Genomic DNA, 21,788 nt, shown 5'->3' with positions numbered 1-21,788 from the left:
AATTTGAGATGCAGTTAGGATTCGTCCATGAAGACATTCATCAGGTTAGCGGGTAAATGTGTCTAGGGGTTAGGAGAGAGATACCACCTGGAAGCAAAGGTCTGTAAGTCATCTTGAATGGGTTGAGGAGAGAAGAGACAAGAAAGATCATTTTTTGAGGTTCTACACTATTTCAGGTGCCTCCCATCTACTGTCTCATTTAAACCACCACTTCACGAATTTTAGGAATGAGAAAGCTGAGACTCTAAAAATCTACATGAAGAATTAGGACCCTTTGGAATACTTGGGTGGCTCAGTTGGTGAAGTTCCCAACTCTTGATTTCAGTTCAGGTTGTGACCTCAGGGTCATGAGACAGACCCTGCAGCAGGCTCTGCGCTGCCCATGAAGCCTGCTTCAGATTCTCTCTCCTTCTCCCTCTGCCTTCCTCTCTCTGCCCCCTCAAAAAATAAATAAAATAATAAAAAATAAAAAAGAATTAGGACCCTTTGTTGCAAGAAACAAAGCTAGATTAAAGGAGGAAACATATTATAGAGAGGACTTTTGTGGTGTCTAAAGTCAGAGATGAGAGAGGGGGGAAATCATATGCTTTGTTTTTATTTTGCACAGGCTCCCTGGTAAGGAGCAAGCAGACTAGGAAGTGGCAAGAGCAAGGCAAGAGCAAAACAAGGAAGCCCATGGAGACCATTTTCTTTTTTACAGCCTCCTGGAAATCAGTCATGAAGCTAAGTTTTGTTGGACTAGACATTGTTTTGGCTTGCAACCAAGATAAAATGAGTGATCATGGAGAAAAGATGTCACATGCTTTTCACCAATTTTGGTCCAATATTCCAAAACTAACTTTCTTTGGGTAAAACTGACTATGTTTAAACTCAAATGCATGGAATATAGATGGGCTTTTAATAACTACACCTAGTATAACGAACATGAGTTTAAGTAAAAATTCTCTTTTTAGCATTTTGATGCCAATGGAGTTTCTTTCAGACTTGCTTTTCATCTGGAAGCCTGGAGAACAGAATGGAAAGAATTTTGAGGTAGGAATCATTAAAAACTGAGCCTTGGTTTCCGCTGCTCCCTGTTCATTTATGTGTGTTGTGTAACCCAGGACAAGCGGACCCAGCCTTCCTGGACTCTGATGTGAGAGATCGTCTGTAAAATCAGAGATGTGGATTAAAACAAGTACTTCTCCATTGTTACTGTGCATATGACTGTCCCGGAAATGTCATTAAAATGGAGCTTCTGATTTAGTAGGTCTGGGGTAGGGCTGGAGACTGCATCTTTAATGTGTTCCCAGATGATGCCCATGCTAATGGTCCCCACAACCACACGTGAATCAGATTACCCTTTAAGGTGTCATTGGGCTATAGGCTCAGATGGCTGCCAAATCAAGAAAGGCATATGTCACAGTTAATAACAATAAATATTTATTTTTAAAAATGAAAATGCTTTAGTTTTCTGTTTATAAAAATAATACACACTTATCAATTTCTTTTTAAATCACAAAATTATAAAGTGCAATGGTTGAAAATCACCCAGGGTTAAATACCACTCAAAACAGTGTGCTTTCTTTTCACTTGATCACGAAGAACACAAGCCCCAAGTTCCAGTATTCCTTTGTATTACCTTGTCTCTTAAAATCAGATCATTGGGATCCCTGGGTGGTGCAGTGGTTTAGCGCCTGCCTTTGGCCCAGGGCGCGATCCTGGAGACCCGGGATCGAATCCCACATTGGGCTCCCAGTGCATGGAGCCTGCTTCTCCCTCTGCCTACTGCCTTTCTCTCTCTCTCTCTCTGTGACTATTATAAATAAATAAAAATTTAACAAAATAAAAAATAAAATCAGATCGTGAAGCTGGTAACTTTCAATTTGCTGCCCATCAGCTAAGAGTTCGTTTATTTTTTTTTTAAGATTTTATTTATTTATTCATGAAAGACACACACAGAGAGAGGCAGAGACACAGGCAGAGGGAGAAGCAGGCTCCATGCAGGGAGCCCAATGTGGGACTCAATCCCGGTACCCCAGGATCATGCCCTGAGCCAAAGGCAAATGCTCAACCGCTGAGCCACCCAAGTATCCCATGAGTTCATTGATTTGAATTCAGTTCCTCCCCTTATGGTAGATTTGCTCCCGTATCCTATGATTTCCAGCTGCTCGTTGCCCGGATTCAGGAGGAGGGAAAGACTTTCTAGTCATCCCTGCCAGGTTGAATGGACCTGAAGACATCCAGAAGAGAAAGGAGATACGTGAATCCTGAGAATGATTTTTAAGACACTTAAAATGCAATTCTGAGTTAAGATCATTAAGAGTTGATGGACGTGGGGTCCTGCATCCACATTAATATTTGGGGAAATGACTTAGGACAGTCATTTAGAGGAGGTAAATCTAGATAGATAGAGGAGGCAATCTTGCTTTGTTCCTCTACACTTTCCTCCATGATAGTTAATGTTATTTGAACATTAAATGTTCATATTAAAGCTATTTGAATGTACTTAAAATAATTGGGATGACAACATATCCTTATGAGCTTGTTGGTCATTAAACATCATATATGACACATCTGTAAGGCTCAATTAGAGTTGATTGAAATACACAACCCGTAAACATAAGATGAAAGATTCCAAACCTCAAATTGACTTTACTAAATATTTATACACTTTTCTTTGTCTACTTGACACAGCCACAACTCCTAATTCAGCATACAGTGAGAGGTAATTATAATTGCAAATCTATGATATGTTTATATTTTATAATTTGAGGAAATTTTCAAAGTGTGTATATATTTATATGGATTTACTTATATTTGTAATCCTACCATCAGGCAAACAAAATAAAGCAAAAAAAAATAATGCATCAGCATGCAGCTAACAAGGTGTTAAGAGAGCAGGTTGTTCGAAATACTCATTAATAACTTAACCAAAAAAAAAAAAAAATAACTTAACCATCTAGCGTGGCAGTTAAATACATGGTATGTAAGTTAGCATTTTAGACAAATGATATTCATCATTTTAAGTACCAAAATTTAGGTTAAAAAATTTTTCTGAAACACATAGCATTCCCTCTTTAACTGAGACTCCTGAAAATACTTTAATCTTTGAGCTACAATATGTTGTAATCATCATTGATTATTCTTCACTTGTGTTCTAAATCATCCTAGAACACTATGACTTTGGAAACTTTGAATCTTTGGGTTTTACTCATAACCATTTTCTTTTACTAAAGTTGTAAGTGTTCCTGGTTGAATTTTTTTTTAAATGCAGTAAAATACAACAAAACAAATAAGAATCATCCTCAACCTCACAGCCTAGAAATAATCATTAACAGTTTAATGACTTTTTTGCACACGGTATGAGTCTCTAAGGGCTTCCATGACAAATGACCACAAACTGAGTGGTTTAAAACCCAGAAATTTGTTCTCTCACAATTCAGGAGGCCAGGAAATTAAGGTGTCAGTAGGGTCGGTTCCTTCTTGAGGCTCTGAGGGAGAGTCTGTTCTAAGCCTTTCTCCTAGCTTCTGGCACTTGCCAGAATAGACGCTTTGACATTCATTGGCTTGTAGACACTCTGCTCCAAGCTTTGCCTCCAACATCCCATGGCCTCATTCTCTGTGTATATTCCTCTCTAATCTCTCCTCTTCTTACAAGAATATGAGACATCGGATTTAGGGCTCCTCCTAATCCAGCATGACCTCATCTTAACTAATAACCTTCTTAAAGACACTGTTTCCAATAAAAACACCTTCTGAAGTTCTGGATGGACATGAATTGGGGGGGGGGCGCTCTCCAATCCGTTATAGGCAATGTAATATATATTTGTATAATTATAAAGAAGAGTTTACATTTGATATATACCTTAGTTTCCTCTTCACTTAATATATTGTGGAAGTTTACTCATGTCTTTCAAATTCAGCTTTTTAAATTTATGGAGTGTGTTCTGTTATATTAATATCACATCATTTATATAACTAACCTGCTACTTCAGACGTTTAAATCATTTCTAATCTTCACTATCATAAATGACTCTAATGAATCTTCCTGTGCCTAAATCTTTGAGGTCATCACTGCTTATTTCCTTAGCATAAATTCTCGTGAGTTGAATTGTTGCATAAAGAGTATGACCATTTTAAAGGCTCATGATACATCATGTTTAATGGAATTCTAAAAAGAGTGTACCAATTTACTGTCACCTCAAGTTGGGCTCCATGCTCAGTGGGGAGTCTCCTTGAGGATTCTTAGCGCATTGTGACCTGTTAAGGGTCAGAACAAGCAACATATTCAATCAGCAAGACTGTAAAAAACTAATGCTGGTCAGTGGAGAAATTTGAAAAGACATAAAATATATCGGGGTGCCTGGGTGGCTCAAGTCAGTTAAGCATTTGATTCTTGATCTCAGCTCAGGTCTCTATCTCAGCATTGGGCTCCATTCTGGGTGTGGAGCCTATTTTAAAATGAATGAATGAATGAATGAATGAATGAACGTAAAAGACGTAAACTGTAACACACCAAAAAAAGGATACACAAATAGCCAACAAACAGCACCTTGAGATCAACACCTGAGCTAAAATCAAGAGTCGGCTGCTTAACTGACTGAACCGCTCAGATGCCCAGAAATAATACATGGACTTTAAAACATAATTTGAAAAGTTATGACAACTCTTAGAAATTGCATTGGCTGTACGAAAGGTCTTACAAGTATCTTTTATAAGCATTTCTATATGGTCAGATTAATTTTCTCACGGATATTAAAATAAGCCGTTGCCACAAATGGGTTTTCTCTTCAGATCTCTGTTCACATTCCTTCCTGGCGCCTTTGATGTTTTTTATCCTCCTCCACATCCACGCCCCATCTCCCTCTCTCCCATCACATACCATCAACATGCCACACACCCTACAGGACCCAGTCCAAACCCGGTTTCCTCAGTTACGAATGCCCTCTTTCCCACCCTCCCACTATCACTGAAAAGATCCCTTCCATCTTCTCTGTTCTCATGGCACACTGTTTTGTTTTGCTTTTCAGCAGTTTGTTGGGTCTTAGTAATTTTGCAACGTGGTCTAGTTATCCGTGAGCATGTTCTTTTTCCCTGTGGATCCTAGACTTCTCAAGAATAGGAGTGAACAGCGGAGTCATGTCTAAATACTCGGATTCTTTTTTGTGACTGTGGTTCCAACAGTGAACATTTGAAGGGCATGCATCTGAACTCTTTGGAGGGGGGTGAGGTAATGTTGTAGGGCTGTGAGAAACCCGGCATTTCTGGAGTTTCCACGGCCCGCCCTCCTTCAAAGTTGTGACGACGCTGTTTCATTAGAAAGGTCCGCCCAGACCCTCTCCAACACACTACATGCAAATGCCACGTGCACGCCTGTGTGTGCATGTGTGTGCGCGCGTGTGTGCAGTGGTGATCGACCCTGGTGGCCGCTCTGCAGGGAGAGGCTACGTCGACCTCGGGGCTGCTTTCCCCCCCGCTCCTTAACGTCTCCCATCACTGGAGCTCTCGGCATTACTTCCTTGAAGGTGCTCTGGGGGCTCTCCGGGGTGGAAGGCAACCTCCGGCCAGCGCAGCGGAGCCGCGAGAGGTGAGGGGGTTGCAGAGGGCGCGCATCCTCCAAAACAAAGCGATCCAGACTTGCTCAATTCCGACCGGGCCGCCGGAGGAGGCTTTCCAGGTCGGCACACAGCCGGGGCCGGAGTCGCTCCGGGCTGGAGGCTGGAGGCTGGAGGCTGGAGGAGCCATTTCAGCTCGGGGATGCAACAGGATTTGGGAGCCGCGGGCAGGACCTGAGAGGCCACCTAGCGGGCTTTGTTCCCGATTCGGGGCAGGTCCCCGAGCCCCAGATTTGCGGTCGCGAAGCCGAGCGGAGCCCTTCCTCGCACTAATTGGAAGGGGAAGGGAGTGACTCATGTTACACCCGCTCGTATCTTCCCTCCCCGTAACTGCTAAATTGTAGCTTTAAAAGGAAGTGACATGGGGTGGGGAGAGACGTCAGCTGAGGACCACTTTTTTTTTTTTCCCCCGAAGGGTCCACCCCATGGGTGGAGTCTCGCTTTTTCTTTCCAGTGTTGGCTGACTTACAGCTCCTATAAACTAGTGGCAATTTCTGCACCCCCAGCCTGCTCCCTTTCAGTTTCTGATTTCTAAGTCCATGTGCCAGGGGCCGCCAGAAAGGAGGTATGTGCCGTTCGTGCTGTTTGCAGGCGACTTCACCCCTGGGCGTGGCGGATGCGTGTGGGTCTCTCTCTGTCCCTGTCCTCTCCTCGGCTGGACCTCACTAAAACCTCTGGAAGGGGTAGGTACAGGACGAGGAAGAGTGGAAGGTGGAGGAGGAAGTGAGGCGACAGTGGGGACGTGGAGGGACAGAGCCTGCCAGGCAGAGGGGCTTTGCTGCCAGGGCAGGACCCTTTCTTTGTGCTCAGCCGGGGGAGCGCTCCCGGCCGGGGTGGGCTTTCGAGCTGCTGCTCCGGGCTGCATTTCCCCTCTGCGGCCCCCTCCCCTTGGTGGGGAGGAGGAGGGGGGCGGTGGAGAGCGTTTCCCCTGCAATAGATGAAGCTGGGGAGAAGGTTCCTGTTACGGATCGGTCTCCTGTGTCATGCAACACGTTCTTCCGTCCCTGGCGTTTCTATGGCAACCACAAAAATAATACTCCACCAAAGGCCGCCCCGATATAAATTGATTTGTTCGTATGGCGTTGGGAGTCTGCTGCTTTCCGGCCGGCGGTTGCCTCCGCTTGCTAAAATCCAGCGTGGCTTTGTGGCTACCCCTCAGTCACTTTCATTTTGGTTTTTCCCTATCACAGGAGGGCTGGGGGAGGGGTGTTGTCAAGGAAACGGGCATTGGTGATTACCTCTTTATTTACTTAATTTTTGGCCTCTGGATTTCTCCATCCTATCTAGGAATTGTGGAAGGAATGACTGGGTGTCGATGCAGGTCCGCCGGTCCCTGGTCTGTCTTAGAAAACCAGGGCTCTAGATGTGATGTTAATGCCTTAACCAGACCAAGCAGGGGGCCAGCCCTCACTTCTGGAGAGGAGGCGAGATCCTTGAAAAAAAGTTTAACAGGGTGTCTGAGAATGGGCACCGATAGATATAGTATCATCTGCCTCACAGGGTTGCCTCCTAGTCTAAATGTTCAAAAGAGGGCTTCTTTGCTCTAGCCTGAACATATGCAGAAAAAAGAAAAAAAGCTAAGTTCAACAAGTAGGAGTGAGTAACAAAAGGTAACCAACGGCAGGATTCTCAGTTTTTTGCACATTGTCCTTGGATGGATCTCCATGCCAACGGCTCTCATTAAGGGTCCGTAGGGTTCATAGATCTTCTCTTTTTCAAAGTTGGGAAAGCGTTAACCCATCTGTGATTATGAATCAAGCATCTGCAGTTAGAAAAGACTATCATGACAAGAGGGAGAAAGTGTGTGCATGGAAGTGTGTGTGTGTGTGTGGGGGGGCGGTGGACAGGGACAACAGGGGCAAATCAAAGTCCTAAGTTAAAACTATTGAGTCTTCTGATTATCCTCCTCCATGGGGAGAAAAAGAATTGATTTTCAGGAAAAATATAAAGTATGAGAGAAAGGTACTATGCACCCAATAAGCAAAGTTAAATAGAATTAGAATCAATTGCACATCTGCTATAAAAGCATAGTCCAAATGAGCCGACAAACAGGTAGGAATCAAACTGAGGCTTTTATTCAGTATATCTGAGGAAATATTTGATAATGGACACCATTCCCTTAATTCGGGCATTGCGAATTACAAATCAGCCTTTATAAGACAGATCAATAGTCATCTCATCCTCAATTCTTAAGATTGCCTGTAAGTTTGAATACAGATTTGTGAAGGTCGCTCAGCTCTCCCAGTGTCTTCCTGCTATTGAAGCCAAAAGCATTACTTAGAAACCTCAGAGTAACCCTTCGGTGTGGAAACAGGAAGAAGAGGTGGTTTGAATGAGGTTCTGTTTGCAGAAATTCTTACCTACATATATACTTTTATCTAGGACTTACAAAAGTTATTATAGTGCAAGAGATCTCGAGTGTTTCAGATACAAAAGTTATCTGAAAACGGGGACTACATAGCGTGGCACAAGACTAACTAGAAGCAAATGGAGTTAAAGCCCAGAGAATTAGTTAAAGGGCATAAAGCAGGGAGAAGTGTCATTGAAAAGCATATGACTGTCGCTTTGGAAATGCGTGCTAGTACACATGGCAGTTGAATTGTAAGCTTCCGATGTTTGCAAAGAGCATGGAAAGCAGTTGTGCTAAGTTACTGTTTTTCTAGCCTGAAAATGGTCCTCAAGGATGTAGAGTCACCCTCATGACCCTGGAAAGCAGCTGCCCAGTGTGGAAGTCCAAATCTGTGAGGGGGGCACTCTGGAGTTTCCAGACCTAACCATTTCACAACAGAAAGCCTTTTTTTAAAAAAAGATTTTATTTATTTATTCATGAGAGACACAGAGAGAGAGGCAGAGACATAAGCAGAGGTAGAAGCAGGCTCCATGCAGGGAGCCCAATGTGGGACTGGATCCCTGGCCTCCAGGATAACGCCCTGAGCTGAAGGCAACCTCTGAGCCACCCAGGAGTCCCAACAAAAAAAACTTTATGGAATGGAGTTCAAAGGGCAAGAATCCTTTGGAAGCACAGCCAGGAATAAATAAATACTGTCCCATCATTGGACCCTGAGTGGAGGTTAAAAACATAATTAGCAGCCCTGACCTGACCTGAGGAAGGTCAACGGAGCTATAGATGCAGAGCAAATTCAGGGTCCCAGGAAAGAGGCTGAGTAGAGGTGACACCAAAGAAAGGACTTCCGGAGTTGGAGTTATTTGCCCATGGAGCTGAGACCTCAATGTCTGCAAGGCTCTGAATTGGGTGCCGTGACGTTTGTGAAGGACGGAGAAGTTGTGGTCTGGGCTCCCAAGTTAAAGATCCACCAAACGGGAGTGACAACAAGTGCCGATGTGCACACAGCTGGAGACCAGGAGTCCTGGCGGACTCCTGGAGGGAGATGAGAGAGAGCGGATGTAGGTTGGTTAGTTTGAGGAGAACATGATCAGGATGGGGACGCAAGGCTGGAAGTAGAGGAGACGACAATTCAAGGGGAAGAAGGCAAAGTTGTCCCAGCTGATGGAGGTTGGGGTCAGGAAATGAAGCATGGTTCTTGGTTCTTGTCCCAAGTGGGGAGAGTTCTGTCTTTAGTGTGGAAATGGGGCAAGCGTACTCTATGCTGGTGAATATAGATTCAGGGACAGAATTTTGTCTAAACCAGAAGAAGAAAGACTGGTAGGAGAAAGATGATGTGAGCAGGTGGTGAAATCCTGCCTAGTCCAATTGTTTTTGAGATGAAGCTCCAAAAAGTAAAGACCAGACTTAAATCAGATTTTAAACAAGTGAGAAATTTGGAAAAGGGGGCCCCATCCCTGCCCCTACAACATCATCCTCATGATACCTACCATTGCCATCTCTTTAGATTGTGGGGTGTTCAGATAAGTGTGTGGCTGACTTAACTGCATTTTGTGCAATTTATTGTCAAAAGGAGGTCTAAAGGGTATGTGAAGACTCTGCATTCACAGTGCTGAAGGATTTTTGAATGCCTAAGGGTTTTGAGAGACATAGGTGATCAAGCCTGGCTTCATAATCACCCAACACTATCCAGAGCTGGGGCATAGAGTTGCAATAGTCTTTGCCTAAGACAGACTCAGTTTGGAAAGGAAGTTTTGGTGCTCTGAAATTTGGCTTCATGGTGTGAACCAGGGAGGACCACTGCTAAGGCTGTGGGAAAGAGAAAGCTCAAATCAGGAGCTTGTGCTTTCAACAACATTCATTGTGCATCTTTGTCTGCCAAATGCTACCAACTCAACTGTGAGCAAAACTGGATACAGAGTAAATAGCTACAGTTTTCAAATATCTGAGGGGTTTTTCAGGGAGATACTGTGACGGATTGATCTCCATTTTCTTCTAATGACTAAGGAGAAAGCTCTTAAAAGCAATTTTCGTTTGCTTTTTGAATTTTGAACATTATCGTGGAATGATCCATCTAACCTGTCTCCTCTGTTTTTCAAGAGGAACTCTGGCTCTACCAAAGATTTCCTACCTGTCTTTGATTTTGTCCTCATTTTGTTCTACTTCCTCCTTTGATCCTAAATCCTACTTTTCCATCACCCTTCATTCATTCATGTATACATACATAGATGCTTCCATCATCCATCCATGTATTCATTCACTCAACAAATGATACTATCATGTGTCAAGCGCTATAAATTATGGATATAGCAATAAATAGGAAACTATTTCTTTTCTAAAGAAGCTCAGGAACGAACAGAGAGACAATTGTGGAACCAGTCCCTTAAACAAGTGAGGGTTATTTTTGAGAGAGGCATTTATTGGCTAATGGCACTGCATGCTTCCTTCATTGAACAATTTTATATATAGATTGTGCTGAGCAGAGGAGGAAAGAGTGGCTAGCTGTTTGACCATTATCCATCTTAGAATTTTCTTATACCTTTCATACTGGTTGAGCTTATGGCTGGTGTCAGGAAACATTTGTTGATTAATGAAATGGGAAGAGGTGGGATTTCTGACCCTGGAGCCATAGAGGAATACAGTCCAGAAGACTTACATCTTCTCTTTCTCTCAAAGTTCCCTCATTGCAAGTTACTTGTAGACTTCTATGGGACTATGGCTCCCTCCAGATGGACTCCAAGTATAGCATTTTTATTTATTTATTTATTTATTTATTTATTTATTTATTTATTTATTTGAAACACAGAGAGAAAGAGAGGTAGACATAGACAGAGGAAGAAGCAGGCTCCATGCAGGAAGCCCAGTGTGGGACTCGATCCTGGGACTCCAGGATCCACCCTGATCCAAAGGCAGATGCTCAACCACTGAGCCACCCAAGCGTCCCCAAGTATAGCATTTTTAAAAGAGAAACTCCCCCCCTCATCAAAATTATATGCCCATCGGTTTACTAGAGAGCCTCTTGTCCTTTAGAGCTAGATTTCCCATAATGCATTTCAAGTCTGTGTCTCCTGACAAAACCAAGTAGGAACATCTTAAATCTAAATATATAAACTAAAGAATGTTAAAACCTCGTCAGAGTACTTCCTGCTCGCATTTCCTGATGTCATGTAGCTTCTCTTAGAATTGTTTTGCTCCCACTTGATTTCTACCTTGGCATGGAGATTATATGGGCGATATACTGAAGTTCATCTGAACTCCACCCCCCTCTGCTTGTTTGACCTTCAGAGAAAACATTTAGCAAGTTCCTCTTCTTTGTTATTTTGATCTCAGATGAGGTCAGCTTCTCCCTCCAGCGGGAAGCTGTTCCAGAGTTCCAGATAACTCCAGTTGCCACAGATCTCTCCCTTTTGAATTTGAGTTATACATAGTGGCTATTCCATGGTTATTTCTATGTAGGCCTCTACAAGAGAACAGAGGCACAGTTTGGACTTCATAGTTGTCTGAAGCTGATTGCTAAAATTCCTGCAGATTATTCCTCAGTCTGGGGGATGGCAGGTCACCTGCGGCCACCATCAGAGATGCCAGGTGACCAGCCAGCCTGTCAGTTCCCTGAGAATGGTAATGGCCCACTTTAATGAGGACTTCCTGCGTGCCCGGCTATTACAGAGACCGCACATCTATCAATTCACTTTGTCCTCATAACACACCACGCAGGTAAAACTATTATCAGTTTCCATTTTACAGACACAGAAAGATTAGTGAGTTATTCACCTGGTTTCACAATACGGAACAGAGGTGAGATTTGAACCAAGGCTATTGCTTTCCAGGGCCCAGCTGTGTACCACCGCTCCCTCCACACCATGGGTGCTGTATTCATCCCTCTGTGCCCAGGACCGGCACGGCAGCACATACTGAGCGGATGTGCAGTAAACATTTCTGGCATGATGATCAGATCTCTACCATGCAGACCTTCCCCTGTATCCCTTTCATCCTAGTTTTTGGGAACTGCAGAAACATTGGAAGTGACAGTGGTCACTTGAACTTGGGGTACAGCTAGGAGCAGAGCCTAGAAGACAAGCTTCCATGGTTTTCTGGGAACTTTGTTCCGGTTTAGCCAGAAAGGTGACCTGGTAGGGAAGGACAAGGGCCCTGTGGTTAGAATAGCTGAATAGCAGTGCGGGGTATAACATCAAATTAAAGATCAACTGGGACGCCTGGGTGGCTCAGAGGCTGAGCGTCTGCCTTCGGCTCAGGGCCTGATCCCGGAGTCCCGGGATTGAGTCCCGCACTGGGCTTCCTGTGGGGAGCCTGCTTCCCCCTCTGCCTATGTCTCTGCCTCTCTCTCCCTCTGTGTCTCTCATGAATAGATAAAATCTTTAAGAAAATTAAATATCAACTGTTCTCAAAACTAATTTTTAAAGATTTATTTATTTGAAAGAGAGAAAGAGCATGACGAGGGGGGGAGGGTAAGGAGGGAGGGAGAAAGAATCTCAAGCAGACTCTGTGCTGAGTGTGGAACCCGGTACAAGGCTCGATCTCACAACCCTGAGATCACATCTTGAGCTGAAACCAAGAGTCAGACGCCCTGACTCAGCCCACTGAACCACCCAGGAACCCTTCAAAACTTAATTTTTAACCAAGGATTGACTTTGCTGAGAAGTTGCTCTTGAGGACCCTGGTGGTGGCTGCTTGAATGGCTCCAAGGATTGTGCGTGGAGAGGCAGACTTTTTTTTGTTGTTGTCTCTTGTCAACAAGTTTATCACTAGCGTAAAGGCAGAGTACTCTCTGGAAAGACACTGCCCGTGCTTATCTCAGACAAACTTTCAAAGGAGAACCAGTGAAATGAATTGACCGGGAGGGAGATTTGGTCTCCTTCCCATCTCTGTCAACTCGCTCGTGAGCTGTCACCTCTCTGTGGACAGAGGTTAACCCAGGCTGATGAAATTTTAAAGAGCCTGGCCATACCGAGTGCTTTCTCCCAGGATGCTGCCAGTATCACCCTGTCATCGATGCAATCTCTGAACCTTCCTAGTGGGCCCAGCTCTTTGCTCCTCTTTTCTCTCCTCTGCCGTGGGGAAGGGCCGGTTGCATGGACACATGGTGAGCAGCTTCCTTCTCCAGCCATGCCCCACCCTTGTGCCTATCTCCTGAACCTTGGCCTCCATATTCCTGACATTCTTCTTCCATCCCACCATCCGTCCTTCATAAAATGTCACTCTAGATGCCATCATATTAAATGGCAATTCGGGGATCCCTGGGTGGCGCAGCGGTTTGGCGTCTACCTTTAGCCCAGGGCGCGATCCTGGAGACCCGGGATCGAATCCCACATCGGGCTCCCGGTGCATGGAGCCTGCTTCTCCCTCTCCCTCTGCCTGTGTCTCTGCCTCTCTCTCTCTGTGTGACTATCATAAATAAATAAAAATTAAAAAAATAAAATAAATGGCAATTCGCCTTTTACGCCTCTAGTCTAAGGACTGCCCTGAGTGCTTGCTGATGGCATGCCCTTTCTTCTTTTTTTTTTTAAGATTTTATTTATTTATTTATTTATTTATTTATTCATTCATTCATTCATTCATTCATGAGAGAGAGATAGAGGGTTGGGGGAGGCAGAGACATAGGCAGAGGGAGAAGCAGGCTCCATGCAAAGAGCCCGATGTGGGACTCAATCCCAGATCTCGGGATCATGACCTGAGCCAAAGGCAGACGCTCAACCTCTGGGCCACTCAGGCGTCCCTGGCATGCCCTTTCCAATTGCACTGTTTCTAGCACCAAGCAGAGTATCTGGCACGAATGAGTACTGTGGCCCAGTGAAAGGTAGGCACAGGGAGTCAGGGGTGACATGTGCCTCATCTGATGCTTTCCCACCCCGGTCTTCCCAGGCTGACATTCCTTTAGAACAAATTCTCAATCTGGAAGGTGTTGACATCTTGGACCAAATAATTCTTTGTTGTGGGGCTATGCTGTGCATTGCAGAATGTTTAGCAGTAACCCTGCGGCTACCAGTCATTCCCCTCCCCTACCCCTCGAGTGACAGCCAAAAATATTCCAGATATTGCCAGATGCTAAGAGTCTCCCTTAGTTGAGAACTTTCAGGAAATCTTACATCCGACACCCAGAAATCCAGTTAGCCGGCTCCCTGAGCCATGGAACCCATCTCTCTGGACTAACTTGCACTCACCAGGTTGAAAAGGGACAGCTCAAACCAAAGGGGCAATTTGTTCATTTCAATGAACAAATAGATAAGTGGAAAATAATAAAATAAATGAAAAGCAGACTTGTAACCCTTAAGTCCTCAAATATGGATTACCCACAGGTTTCTGCTTCAATGGCCCCTGCCCCTCAGCCTGCTGAACTCTCTGGGGGACAACCCCTGGGCGGGATAGATTCACGTATCTAAAGAAAGAATTGTGAGAGCGCTTGATAACTGACTTCGAGCCTTTGCTGGGATTTCCTGATTAATTCCCAGTTTCTAGGCCAACCCAGGGAGCTCCACTCCCAGGTCTCACTGGTTATTTATTTGCCTCTTAGCGCCCTCCCCTCCCAGTCACGTAGGCATTTCAAGCCTCTCCTCTCCTGCCTTCTGGCTTAGTCCAGAGGGCCACTTACACTGGGTGTCCCAGGACCAGCCCCTACTTCAGGCAAGGCCCGGCTCCCCAGCCCACTGCCTGGTAACACTAGGTGTTCAGTCACCTTGTGTCCCTTCTCCCTTCCAGGACCGGAAGGATGGGCATGGGGGTGTGGCTCGGGTGAGTCTGTCCTTCCAGACTCCTATGCAATCCCAGAGCCCCTCGCGGCATTTCTTATTGAATCCTAGTAACCAGTCTACCAGCGGCCAAGCGCTGAGGGTACAAAGATGAGCCACACAGGGTCTGCGTGCAGGAAAGGACAGCATCTATAAAAGCATTGCGTATGTTTGCATGCTGTGTTCTTTCCCATAACCTTCCTGGATCTTCTTTGAGGGTTAAAAGACCTTCCGTATCTTCAAAATGAGCAGAAATTCTACATCTTAACCCCCAAATCACATGGAATTTTAAGAAGTGAATTAAGACCAAATGATATAATGGAAGTCATGTGGTGTCACTAAATTCCTCATTTGACCTCCATTTCTGGTGGAAGGGTGGGGGTTAAAGTTTAATAGGGGAAACAGAGAGAGAGGACCGCAGAGATATTTTAAATGTGCCTGGTTGTTTTAATTATTTATATTGGGTCCAATTTTAGCCACACTGGGACTTCATCTCCCACCCCTACCCCCACCTTTTCCTATTCCTTCTGTCTTCTCAAATGGCTGAACTGTAATTTGTCCTTAAGATAGTCTGGTCGTAACAGCTTCTCTCTGGCTTGGCTCCCCAGAGAAGATGTACCTTTCTTGAACATGTGCTTTGCCAGGCTGGGATCTAGTTGTGTTCTGTGGGTGTTGGGCAAGCATTGAGTTGCAATATCCCAAGAATGGGTGCACCATGTGACACAACCCTGCCTGTCTCTCTGGGCTGGGAGAGGATTAGCAGACTGGTGAGCAAGGTGTCCTGCCCTTTTCAGAGTCCACAGGAACATTTCATTAGCTAGAATCTAGAGACTGCTGGGCCTCCTTCTTTAGACACGTTCGACTGGGCCACAGAGACTGGGGGCCTTTTAGGGACCACAAGAAGCAGCATGGCATAAGGGAGGATCAGGGCAGGGTGGCAAAGCCTGGTTGGGTCCCCATCCCTGGCCACCTGCTTCCTTTCTGTGGGATGGACCTCGGGCTCCTTGAGACCAGGGCTGCCTGTCCCTAGGTCTGCCGTGGCCCCACACTGGGAGATAGCCTTGTGCATCCCATGGCTTCGTTTCCCGACCCGGTCGGGCAGGAGGCCAGGATAGAGGCCAACTTCTCCAACCAACAACATGGTGGGGCCATTTTGGGAAAAGTGTGCCAGCAAGTGTGCAGGGCTGCAGGATAAACTGGGCCCAGGTCACCCAAGCATCAGTTTGCTGAAAGATCTAAGATTCATTTTATAGAAAAAAATAAAACAAACATAGATATGCCAGGATAGAACATGCAGCATTTATATGAACTTTTAGGACAAAGCATGCTTGGTTGTTTTGATGGCTTTAGGCCGTGGCTCCAGACCCTTCAGAGTTAGCTTCCTCTGCTGAGGGGAACATCTCTGTGGAAAGTTTTTAGAGGAAAACTGAGCTGGATGATCTCTGAGTGACTTTGTGGGAAGGAAGAGTCGATTTATCATGCTGTCCCTCCCACCACCTTTCCTCTTTTCCACTGTCCCTAAATGGTGAGTCTTGGGGATGGGATGGGTCATCCCCGTGGACTGGCCTGCCTTGACTCTGTTTTCTTCCTTGTCTCTTTGTTCCTGATGGTATGATTGATGGAAGGTTGCTTGAGTCCCTCTCTTTTTGGCTCTGGTCACCTACTTTTTTGGACTTTACTCCCTTCTACTGGAATAACCCCTTTTCTAGATCAGCCCAGCACCCATTCTGTTCTTTCTAATCTCTTTTCCTTTCCCATTGCCTTGACTGTCTCTCCAATGAGGAGTTGCTTTAACTCCTCCTGAGTACTGATATCTTTTATCTTATCACTGGTTTACGATACATTACCTCCTGTTCTCATAAAGATTTTTCTCAACTGGGGTTATCTTTGGAAATTTGAACAAAACAGTCAGGCATGTGAAATCTGCCAATTCAAATCCTAACAAGCTGTTCTAAAGGTACCCCACTTTCAGGGTCCCACGCTCTCCAGGAGGTGGAAGAATAACCTAACCAAACATTATATAAGAAGCCTGGGCAGATCGTGTTGTAATAGAGGGAAAGAGGGGTACTCAATACCTAACTACTCTAATAAACCACTTTTTTTTCCCCTTTACAGTAAGATGGTGGTGGAGGAATAAAAAAATCTGAACTGTGGACTTTGTCCAGGCACAAGCAAACTAAGTTTTATTAGATATATTTGAGAATAATAAGGAAGAAGGGTAGGCCTCTCGTGTATGTGTGTGTGTATGTGTGTGTGTCCGTGCTCTTTTCAAAACCATGTTTTTGGGCTGCCCGACTGGCTCAATCAGTAGAACACGCTACTCTTGATCTTGGGTCAGGAGTTCAAACCCCATGTCGGGTATAGAGATTACTTAAACAAATAAAACCATGGATATCCAGAATCACCTGTCTCAACGTTTCATTGAAAATGAAGATAATGCCGTCAAAGTATTAGGGTGCTGTGGCATCTGTCTGGCAAAACATATTCCATGTACGAGATAATAGACTAACTGAGGACAGATTCAACCATGTGGAAGACAGCCCCAAATCTGCAGTATCTGGTGGGAAAAATTATTGTCAAAATCCTATGTACTTTGTGAGGCTTACTCTGATTTTACCCTGAACCTACTAGGAGCAAGTATAATCCTGAAATTACTGGCTTAAACGTGGTTACCTGTTTGCCTGGGTAAATTGTGAAAAAGGAACAATTGATAGCAAGGTAGAAAAAGAAAGAACAGTCAGTTAAGAAAACTGTCCATGGTTGAGAGTCACTCATATCCAGCAGAACCATGGTCCTCGGCCCTTGGGGTGGCATCTGATATAATCCATTGACTAAGGCAGGAAAATCCAGATGACTCTGGAAAGGTTGCCGTCAAAAACAAAGAAAGGTTTTGTCAATTTTATCTTTTGGCAATTTAGTTCTGAATTTTAGCTCTGCAGAGAATTATTTCACTGAAACAAGTTGTCCCCTGGCTAAGATGGTTGAGGAAGGAGATGGCTGCAGGTAGAGTCCAGGTGGCCAGCTGCCTGCTCCTGGCAACAGCCCTCCTTTGGGGAAGCTGGGCTCTGGGCTGGCCTTCCGAGCCCCAGATGGAGGGCCATGGAGCCTCTGTTCCTTGTTTGGTTCCTACCCCAGACTGCAGTGGAAGGAAAGAGGACGTAAATCAAAGGCAGAGCGTGAACCTCAGTGGAGCTGGACGAGGAAGGGTATGCTGACCTAGCCCCCCCGCACTTGGTCTTGGGTGCAGAGTTGGGGATGTAGCCACAGATACTGTGGAGGGACTAGTACCTGGCTGCCAGTGAGCAAGGAGCTGTGTCTCCCTCACATTATTCTGAGTCTCAGGGACAGAGTCTCACCCATGTTCTCAGCTTTTCCCATCTGTTAGAATTGCCCATCTTGGACCAGCAGATTGAGTCTCCGGTTGCTCGATTTAAAAAAAAAAAAAAAAAAGTTTTCTACATGATTCTGATGGGCTGGGAAAACTGGAACCATGTGACAGAAAAAATGTGGCTAGGAAGACAGTGACTCCAGACAAACAAAACCAGAGCCATAAGGAGGAGGATGCTACATTTAAGGTCATCATGTGCCAGGCAGCATTCCAGAAACAGCTCATCCTAACCATGACCCATGAAGGTAGGACCTATCATCTCCATTTTCAGATGAGAAGACTGAGGTTCAGTAACATGTCCAGGGTCATGTAGCCCATAAAGGCAAACCAGCCCTTTGGCTCTTGAGTCCCTGCTCAGGTGTTCAGGTTGAGACAAGAAACAGGACATAGCCTCTTCAGATCCTTGGGGTGCAAGGTTCCATGTTAGATGAGTGTAGCAAGGAGCTAAAGATTTACTTCATAACTAAAGACAAAAGGATCAAAGAGGATAAAACCAGTTAGGTAAGGATGTGGTGGAAAGCTACAGTAGAAAAAGTCTGGAAGGTTCTGTTATCTCTGACCAACATATATTCCTAGAATAGAGGTCGAGTTAAATTATTGAGTTGTCCCACATCAAACCCAGCTTGCTAACATTCCATGATTAGCTGGATTTTTGGCAAGTAGAATATCCTACCCGCCTAGAGGAATGCTGCTTTGTTAGCGATGAGGCCCTGACCTGGGTGCAGTATGGCAGCTACGTTCCACTGACACTGTGGCCATGTTATTAATACGCCAAAGCTGGCTGTTTGTCTGGAATAGTGCAGTGGATGTGACTGGCCATTCAAGTCATTCCTATTATGAGTACTCATCATCCACCTGCCATGGCCAGGTCCCCACGCTGGACGCCTTGGACACCAGATGGAAGCTCTTGGGCTCCTGAGGAATTGAGGCTTCTAGGAAGGCAGATGTACAGAGGAAAACATTTACTGATGTTGTATGGCCTTGGTGCGGGGCTGAATCCTCTACATCACTTACTTGTGCAGTAAGTCACGATTACCACACAACGGTCAAGGTCTTTGATGGTGAACTTCACAGTGAAGACCAAAGAGATCGTGGAAGACAGGAAAAGGCATCTCACAGTCTGGGGGCAGGCAGCAGAGTCGTACAGTCAGGGAGAGGGACAGGATTTGGAAGGATGAACGCAGGCTGGGCAAGTCAACAACAGGAGGAAGGGGGAGGGTGGGCATCAGGTGTAGGGGACAGATGACCAGGGGCACAGACGCAGGGGGATCTGGTACAGCTGGGCCAGGCTGCAGCCCACGGAGCGGTGCCCTGTAGGAAGACTGTTCTGCCCTCCTCACCGCCCTGCCTGCCCTCATTTTTCATTCTAAAAACACCCTGCATTTCCGAGAGAGAGTAGCTGTTAGTATTTAAAATTCTCTCCTTGTTCTTCCCTACAGGGTAGCAAGCTCCTTGAGGCAGCTTGGTATCTCCACTCCCCAGGGTGGTGCCTCAGTAAATATTTGTTGAAGGAATGAAAGGCATCCTCTAAGGAGGGGGCCTTGCAGGGGGAGTGACTGCCCCCCCAATGCTAGCCAGCTGTTGCCCTACAGCCTGAACTGCATCCCAGCAACAAGCGGTCAGGCCAGGCCGGTGGGGCTTTAGTTAAAAGAAGACACTGAACCTCCTTCTCCAGGAGATGTTTCGTTTGTGAGCCTAAAATGTAGTTCAGTACCAGTCCCGAACATGTACATGTGGATGCCTTCGATGGTGGCCCAAGAAGGGTCATGAGGATCAAGTGTCACCGCTTGGCCAACTCAGGTGCTGCGCTCTGGCAGGTAGCTTGCAACGATAATGCTATGGACTTAGCCACTGACATCTTCTTTCAAACAAACTTCTTTCCCTGAAGACATTGGTTTGCTTTCTGGAAATTGTTAAATGTCTGTCTGAGTTGGACAGATTTGAGGAGCTGCCCATTGGGATGATCAGGGCGCCATCGAGTGGGCGAGGCACTGTGGGTGTGGAACCTGAAAGGACACACAGGAACTTGTACTTGGTGTGAGATTCTGTATTCGCTGTCTTAATTCTTACTACATTCTCAACCAGGAGGCCTTACATTCTCATTTGGCACCGGGACCCCCAAATTATCCAGTCCATGTGGCATTGAGTCTAGAGAGGTCTGTTGGATATTCGTGAATGCCAGCGGCAAAACTGTAGTGGTAAAACTACAGTCTTGCCCTAACTCTGGACAGCTTTTCAAAAGAGGGCCACATAAAAATAAATTGGTGACCACCAGCTGCTTAGAGCATAGGTGGTACTGCTACCCAGTCCACCTTACGTCATCTCAGTATAGGAAGGGGGAAGTCTGAGACTGAAGTTGCCTCAAATATGAGAAATGATTTTTGGTGATCATTGACAGGTTATTGCTCTTCTGTGTCCATTTAAGTCTGTGCATACGTTTTCTATATTTTGATTGCCTTTCTGACTCAGGAGCTGAATAAAAATTTGTGTTTCAAGTTTTGTACAGAAAACATCAGTTTTATATTCAGTAGAAGAAAGCTTTTTAAAAAAACAAAAGATTCCGAAAATTGATAGACAACTTTCATGTATTTAGAGATTCTGTTAACCCTGTTTTTGTAGGAAATTTGTATTCAAATGGGGAAGGATAGAAAAACATAAAGGTGGAATTGTTGCCATTTTGAATTATTTCAGTTATTCAAGCCAAGACAGATGCCTCTTTTTTTTTTTTTTTTTTTGATTGATTGATTGATTTGAAAGCAGGGGCGGTGGGGGGTGGGGAGGACAGAGAGAGAGAGAGAGATTTAACCAGACTCTTGATTTAAGACTTGATCTCACGACCTTGAGATCAGGACCTGAGCTGAAACCAAGAGTCAGTTGTGCCACCCAGGCGCCTTCAAGAAAGATCAACTTTTTAAGGAATGGAGTGGATTTACAGTTTTCATCTCTGAATTGTCATTCTCAATCTTGGTGATCTCATGGGGAAATGGGAAAAGCCTGGAGACAAGTAAAATTCGCTGTTTCCAAAAGTTGGGAGATGTAAGTACAGCCTTTATTCTGGTACGCAGGACTTGTCTCAAATATTTCATTAGTAACTAGTAAATAATCACATAGAGCCACTGTGAGCCACTAAAGCTAAATTATGCTGAGTTGACTTAGCTTATTACATTGGTACCATTATTGGGTGAGTCACTTGAGAAAACGGTGGAGCAAAGGTGGAATTTTTATTTAAGTAAAAATGCAACAGAATGTACCCTAATATCTTTGTGTATATGATAGTGAAGCTGGGGGTTGGGAGACCAGCTGGACTCAAAAGCTAATGGGACAACAAAACGGGCTTGTTTTTATTTCCACTATGAAATAGAAGATGGAACTCATGCTGTCTTTCCTTTTTTCTATTCTGCATCTCTTTCTCATTCATTCCTGCCCACATTCCTTTTCAATTTCCATGAAGAAAATTAATTTAAATTGGCTCCTCATATTCAAAGGATCAGCCTGTCATTCTTTTTCATTGTTGAGAATTTCAACCATTTTTTTGTATTTCTTTCTTCCATTCATTCATCTAATTTTTGGATGGCTTTTTTAGATCTATTTTACATATCATAAAATTCACTCATTTTAAGTGTACAGTTCAGTGAGTTGTAAAGATTATACCGTTGTGCAGTGGTCATCAAGATCCAGTGTAGAACCTATCAGTTGTACCTGTAGCCCCCAGGTGA

At 44.8% G+C, this 21,788-nt stretch overlaps 1 protein-coding gene across 3 annotated transcripts in view; it reads left to right on the top strand.

Moving 5' to 3' along the window:
* Window positions 1-6,003: 6,003 nt before the first annotated feature.
* Window positions 6,004-21,788, top strand: part of AGPAT4 (1-acylglycerol-3-phosphate O-acyltransferase 4) — a 127,892-nt gene continuing 112,107 nt past the window's right edge. Inside the window, exon 1 of one of the 3 annotated variants that reach the window (XM_025422692.3) lies at window positions 6,004-6,162. Coding sequence is in view for 1 of the 3 variants with exons in the window: in XM_049114206.1 (XP_048970163.1) it covers window positions 6,214-6,280 (67 nt within the window). In the remaining 2 variants the exon portion in view is untranslated. Of the gene's footprint in view, window positions 6,281-21,788 lie in introns of all 3 variants that reach the window. The other 2 variants (XM_025422694.3, XM_049114206.1) reach the window with 2 other exon arrangements.

Source organism: Canis lupus, chromosome 1 (genome assembly GCF_003254725.2).
Source record: "Canis lupus dingo isolate Sandy chromosome 1, ASM325472v2, whole genome shotgun sequence".
Lineage (NCBI taxonomy): Eukaryota > Metazoa > Chordata > Mammalia > Carnivora > Canidae > Canis > Canis lupus.
This window is presented reverse-complemented; position numbering and strand designations above follow the sequence as displayed.